Raw genomic sequence first — 7,237 nt, forward strand, 5'->3', positions numbered from 1 at the left:
CCCAAAAAGCATTGATATAATCCTGCAATATTTGTTGCAGAATTTAAGATGTTTCCGCGCCAACAAAATATTAATTAAAATCTATTCATCGCCGGCACGGTGGATGACTGGTTAGAGCGTCTGCCTCACAGTTCTGAGGACCGGGGTTCAATCCCCGGCCCCGCCTGTGTGGAGTTTCCATGTTCTCCCTGTGCCTGCGTGAGTTTTCTCCGGGCACTCCGGTTTCCTCCCACATCCCAAAAACATGCATGGTAGGTTAATTGACAACTCTAAATTGCCTGTAGGTGTGAATGTGAGTGCGAATGGTTGTTTGTTTGTATGTGGGGGGTTGGAGCCTGTGCAACTGAGGACGATGGGGAGTGTGAGAGAGCGAGCTTGCGTTTGAAGGTGAGCACAGCGAGTAAACAACTGAAACAAATATCAATGATGTCATCGATTAATCGACGTCGACTCGACAATCATAACTGACTACAAAAAATCTGAAGTTCAACCCTAGATAGATAGATAGATAGATAGATAGATAGATAGATAGATAGATAGACAGACAGACAGACAGACAGACAGACAGACAGACAGACAGAAGTGAATTTTTCCTTGCCCACAATGAACTAAGTGTAAGTGCTGGAGATGCGTCCATTCTTAGCGCAAGAATAAATAGACAGAGGAAAAGGGCGATGGATTTTGTTTAAGGAAAAGCAAACCCAATACACTCAAGACAAGAGTTTATTAACTTTGTTTAAATAAATCAGTTGTCAACAAGTAATAATAAAAGAATATATACTATATATTCTTGTGTCTTCCTCAGGATCCAGGTGTTGGATGGTAGTTTGTTCTCAGGGCTCGCCAAGCTGACCACATGCGAGCTGTACACCAACCCTTTCAACTGCTCCTGTGAGCTTCTGGCATTCCTGCGCTGGCTCGCCGTCTTCCCCAACCGAACCAGCGAACGTATGGTGTGCGACTCCCCTCATGGCTTCTCCGGCTACAACCTGTTGAGCCCAAACCCCCGTGCGCCAGCCCAACGCAATGCGCTGCACGTGCTTGGCCTCGTGTGCACCGAGGACGGCAGCAACTCCACTGCCTTCTACATCAACGGCCTGCTAGATGCCACCACGCTATCGCCAGACTTCTCCCCATGCGGATTGGATGACTGCGCATCTGGAACGCCACCCGATGAGGTCATATACCACACAATCTTCACTGAGATCAATCCCATCATGACGCTGAAGCAGGTGCTGCACTCCAGCGCCGTTATCACGGTAGAGATTCCACACCCGTACCGGAAGATGTACATTTTGATGCTGTACAACAACAGCTTCTTCACCGACATCCAGAACCTTAAGTACCAGAGGCAGGACATCGAGCTGACTAACCTGAAAGCTAACACGGACTATACGTACTGTGTGGCCTCCATACGCAACTCCCTGCGTTTCAACCACACTTGTTTGACCATCTCCACGGGTCGTGGGGCCAGACCGGAAAGGATCGCCAATCAGTCGTCAGCCACCCACTACATCATGACCATCCTTGGCTGCCTGTTTGGAATGCTGCTCTTCCTGGGCCTGGTGGTCCATTGCCTGAGACGGAAGAGGATCGCGGAGGAGAAAGAGCGCAAAATGAGCCGAATCCAGAGGACCCTGATAGAGCTTAAGTATGGCGACGAAGGGGATATCGAGGGCGGTAGTGGTCCTGCTTCTCAGAAGCTTCCCCCCAGCGGGGACAGTCTGTCTCGGATGCCCTACCTGTCTCAGGGCACCGACATAGATCCTTACCAGCTACAGGAGGTGGTAGAGACACAGGCGCACAAGCCCGCCAAGATCAACTATATGGAGGTGCGAGGGTCTGGTGTGGACAGGGAGCAGGAGATGTCACCCCAGGCCAACCCGCAGGGTTCCGTGGCCGAGATCTCCACCATCGCCAAGGAAGTGGACAAGGTCAACCAGATCATCAACAACTGCATTGATGCCCTCAAATCCGAGTCTACCTCCTTCCAGCAGGGCATCAAGTCCCCTTCCTCAGCTGGTGGGGGATCCGTGTCTACCGCTGAGCCACAGCTTGTGCTCCTGTCCGAGCAAGGAGGAGACCGAGGTGGCGAGTTCCTCTCCCCGGTCTACAAGGGGGGCCGAGGGTACCACCATTCCCTGCAGCGGCATCATAGCATGGAAGCCCCCGTGACGTCCAAGAGGCCCAGCACCTCCTCGTCCCCCGGCTCAGCCCGTAGTCCCCGTTCGTTCCACTCAGAAGGGGCTTACCACTCCTCAGAGACTCGATACATTGAGAGGAGCTCACCCAGTGACCGGACTGGCGAGGAGCCGGTCCGTACGGTAAACCCGGCTGCCGCTATTCTGCGAGCTGAGGCCCAGAGAATCCGGCAGTACCACGAGCACCGTCATTCGTACCCTGGCTCCCAGGAAATGCAGCACCACCCACAGATTATGCAGGAGCTCCACTACCACCCCGGTGGACGTAAGCCCTCCGTCCTGGACCCACTTACCCTCGGCCGGCAGGCCAAACAGAGGGAGCTGGCCTACTCACAGCTGGCCCCCCACTATGCTCTATCCCCCCAGTACCACAACCTCAGCTACTGCTCCAGCCCGGAGGAGGAAGAGGAGGAGGAAGAGGAGGAAGGGCTCCTGTGCACCCCCACCTTGGGCCTGTGGGAGCGCTTCAAGCTGCACCGGAAGAGGCACCGGCAGGCGTCCATGGAGGACGAAGGCTATGTGGCAGCTGGGCATGCGCTGCGCCGCAAGGTCCAGTTCGCCAAGGATGAAGACCTGCACGACATTTTGGACTACTGGAAGGGGGTGTCAGCCCAGCAGAAGGCCTGAGGAGCAGCGACAACAACAATGTGGAAGACCTGTAAATACCAAACACAAAAACCCATAACCTGGAGCTGAAAAATCAAAAACACATAGGAGCAAGTGTTATACTCAACAAATAAATCGTAATTTAGAGATTCATTTTTTTCTAATCTAATGGAACTCATAGCTCAAATTTATGTAGCTGTTTCTACATTTTCATCAGGGAGGGAGAAAAGGTCGGCACCCTGTCTGGAAATCTCTGCTTTTTAGGATGGTTTGTCTTCTTTTTTTGAAAACCAAAAAGAGACAGGAAGTGACTGAGGTTTTGAGGGACTTTTTAAGAGATCTGACACAATTGGAATTTTCTTCAGGACGGGTCACCAGGCAATGCTAGTGCCACCTTTCCCCTGCTCAGTACCCACATGCGACTCACTATTGATGCGTTTCCACTGGAAAAATACTGTTACTATTTCTAGTACCTGGGTACTCCACGTAAGCCACCTCTGATCTCAAGCAGATTCGTCATCACCACATACAGTTTCCACAGCTCTATTAAACTCCACAGTGTCCAGCTTGCTGCAGCGGCCTTCGCTCTTCTCTTGGATAAAATTAGTCTTTATTTCTGGTACCCTGTTTCCACGTAAGCCAATCTGGTTGCTTTTTGGTTTGGCAGATTCACCATAAACGTGTACATGACTAACGTTAGCGTAGCCTGTTTCCATAGGCCTGCAGTATTTTACTCCACGGTTTCCTTTTGCCGCAGCACCCCTGAAGCCCCTCTTAGATAAAATTAGTCATCATTTCTATGACCGCAGGTTCCACGTTAATAAAGTAGCTGGTCGCTCTTTGTTTGAGCAAATTCATCCAGACTAGAAATGAGTAACACACTAAGAGTATGAAACTCCACAGTCCCCAGTGTGCTGCATTAGCCCTTTTTCACGCAACCTTGAATAAAAGGAATCTCATATATTGAGGACCCTTGCTCTCATTAACGTAACCTGTTGCCACAGTATTAAGCTCTACAGTGGCCCATTTACCTCTTGCCCTTAGTCTCCTCTTGGAGAAAGACTACTCAGCACTAGTTGCAGTAGAAAAAGAACCACCTCAAGCACATGCCAACATTAGCGTAGCCTGATATCATGCCTGCAGTATTGAACTCCGCAATCTCCAATTCTCCACAGTCTCCTCTTGGATAAAATGTTTCTCCTTACTGTGGCCAAATAGGGGTGACCCTCGTTCTGGAGACTACGGAATACTCTTTTCAGTGGAAACGCAACCACCTCAAACCTGCGGTGCTGGTAATATGCAGCAGGAAAGCGGTGACAGCGAGCCAAACTCTCCTTGTGGCTTCTCCTCGCTAAACGGTTTTATATACACAATTTACAGATTTTAAAAAATGACAATATATTATTATTATCATCGTTATTAACAATATGGATTATCCTTCTTATCTTCTTACAGTTCCTATGAACTTCCTCGTTTATGTAAATGTGGCATGGGACTTCACGGCATGGGACACAAGAGCTCACCCTTTCTACCAGGAGGACTACAACAAGGGTCAGTGAGGCTGTGAAACAAGGTTCTAGAACGTACTATATATTTGCAACTGAGGTTCAGACTTTTCCTCCAACCCAGAGTTAGTTACTTAGCTCAAGTATTTTTTTTATTTATAAAAACAAACAAACAAACAAAAAAATCAAATGAATGTCTTGAATTCCCACAAAAAAAAGACAAAAAAAAAAAACGTGGGAAAAACTGCACTGTTAAAAAAAAATCTAAAACATTTAAGGGGCAAAAAAGAGCTTATAGAACTCTTTGGGAGGAAAATGCCGTAGCTTCACTGTGTCTCATCGCAACAGCGTCGTCCAGTTTGGAACTGGGTTTCTTTTTTTTTTCTTTTTCTTGATCTCTTTTTTGACTTTCTGGTTCCACTGTGGTGCCATTGTGCCAAACTTGGCAAATCACAACAATTTTACACACACACGCTTCCTCCTTCTTTATACCAACATCGACGATTTGCCAACCGACAGATTTGCACAAGAAGGCGTCACCTTTTCAAGCCGCCAATCATTTTCAAGACCAAAGTACTGTGCCAAACAAATTGACAAACCCTTGCAGACCCCCCACACACACAAACACACAGTGAACAAACTTTATATACTCAGCCGCAAACGCAGGTGAATGTATTCTTTGCAAACAGCTGAATTGAACAAGTTTTTCGATAATAAAAGGGCCCGACTCGTCCTCTTTGACTCTATTGAGCATTTATGATCATCGGTTTAAACATTTTTAAGAAAAATATATTTTTTTCTCTTTCCTGGCAGGAGAAATTGTGTTGTAGGAATGTAAAAGTTGTGTTAATAGTGATAGGTCAAGGGGGGGGAAAAAAAAGTTTTGTCCAAAAACTGCTAAAATATCAAATGTGCATGTTCTCATGAGAATTTGGTTGTATGCGGTACGTACGAAAACACAAAGCAAATGAGTAATGAATTTCACACATTGAAAAAAAGCTGATAAAACAATCAACAAACAAACAATCTTCATATAATTAAATGTATCTCACCTTCTAGTGTTGGTGTAAGGGTTTGGTCGGGAGTTAGGTTTGGTGTCAGTGTTCTTGTTAATTTGGGGGTTCTTGCTACAGATATTAATGGGTTGAAGGTTTTTGTTGGGTTTGGGCTGAGGGTAATGCTGGCGTTGAGGTTCTTGTTAGGGTGAAACCTTAGAACCGTGTTTTCTTACACTTTTGTCTTCTTTCAACACAGTTGACATTAAGTGTTCCACAAGTAGTGTATTTCAAAGTATTGTATTTTCTAATAATGAAAAAAAAGATCCCCTGAGCCTAAATGCTATGAAATGACTCCGAGTATCGTTTTTCAATCTACCATTTGTGTGTTCTGCTTGACTATTCGTACCATGTGCAACTAAATTCTCATGAGAACGCAAAAAAAGAAAGGTTTTATGTCAAAAGGAAAGAAATTGTGTATTTTCTGCATCACAAAGTGCAGTCGAAGGCAGTGACAGCCGGATTGTGGCTTCTACTCAACAGCAGCCTTAAAAAATAATCACTTTTCTTGTTTTTCTTGTCAACTGTTGCTTTCCAAACTGAAAACTTGCTTTCTTCCTCTTGTTTACTGACTGCCATTTTATAACCGGAGAGATAATATTGTCGATGTAGCTATGTTGTATTACCATATGCTTTTTGGTTGGACTCGTTTTCTCCGAGGTAATAAGTGACTCTGTACTTTTGGAAATTGGGAATGCCTTGAAAGTGGGATGCAGCAGTTCTCGTTTTGATGTTAGACATACTGTACGCCAGGAATTCCTTGGCGAAGAGATGGAAATTAGTCATGCTTTTGTTCCTTCTTTCTTTCTTTCTTTCTTTCTTTCTTGTCAAACGATTAAAAGAGCACAATAAAAATATCAATGTATTTCACTTGTTTGTTTTCCTGGAGAAACCAACTCTTTTGTTGCTCAGCAGAATTTTGTTTGGTGCACAATGGTTTGTACCCACCCCCTGAGCTCAAGGTTAAAGTTCATGTTAGGATTATGGTTTCTGTTACATTAGTATTAGGGTCTTAGGTTTAGGGTAGGTGTGAAGGTTTTTGATCTTCGGCTTTGTGTTAGGGTTGTGTTTAGGTTCTTGTTTGGGTCAGGTGTGTGGGTTTTTGTAGGGTTTGGGTTAGAGCTGGTGTACAGGTTCTTGTCGGTTAGGATTGGGATTCTTTGCTCTTTGTTCCTGGGCAGTATTTATGTGAGGCGCAATCTTCGTCTTGACTTTAAATTTAACTCACGGTGTTTTGTTACCATGGCGACAGCACAGGATGAGGCCTTCACCAGGAGAAAGTGAAACCGTCACTTAATCTTTCACTGGCTCAAACCAAGCATCCTTAATGCGAACAAAATAACACACGTCACACACAGCCGATGTAAAATAGTGGAAATCTTTCTGGAGCACTTTAAATGTGCAACACACATGATCTGAACTCAGTCTTAGATTATGATAGCGGGTGGGTGGCTGTGAACATGTCTCACCACCAGGGGTTAGAGTTCTTGTTAAGGTTACAAGTTTTTGATAGAATGGGTTATGGTTATGAGGGCTAGATCGTTTTGGACGTGGGGAAGTTGAGTCTGTTACCACTTGACATGGAATGTCTGTTGTCAAACCTTATGCTCTGTTTTGTTTTAAATTCTCGCATCAATCGGGATTGGCAATTGGCAAGAAATCCTTTGGCAAGAAATCCTTTGCAAAGATTTTAATTTTATTATTACTAATTTCAGGAAACATCCAAAGTCATGCTGGGTTATGAGTTCATACTAGGGTTAGAGGCTAGGGTATGGTTAGGTTTAAGGACATGTTGTTGTTATAAGGGTTGGGGTTAGGCTTCTCTTTACGGTTCTAGTGGTTGCGGTTCTTGTTATGGATGGAATTAGGT

The 7,237-nt window shown here is 45.4% G+C and overlaps 1 protein-coding gene across 1 annotated transcript in view; it reads left to right on the top strand.

The window, feature by feature from the left end:
• The window catches only part of LOC133403721 (protein ELFN1-like), a 75,550-nt gene extending 72,136 nt beyond the window's left edge, over positions 1-3,414 (top strand). The window contains 1 exon segment of the mRNA XM_061678900.1: positions 806-3,414. Coding sequence (XP_061534884.1) covers positions 806-2,828 — 2,023 coding nt within the window. The 3' untranslated portion in view covers positions 2,829-3,414.
• Positions 3,415-7,237: the final 3,823 nt, after the last annotated feature.

This window comes from Phycodurus eques, chromosome 6 (assembly GCF_024500275.1).
Source record: "Phycodurus eques isolate BA_2022a chromosome 6, UOR_Pequ_1.1, whole genome shotgun sequence".
Classification (NCBI taxonomy): domain Eukaryota; kingdom Metazoa; phylum Chordata; class Actinopteri; order Syngnathiformes; family Syngnathidae; genus Phycodurus; species Phycodurus eques.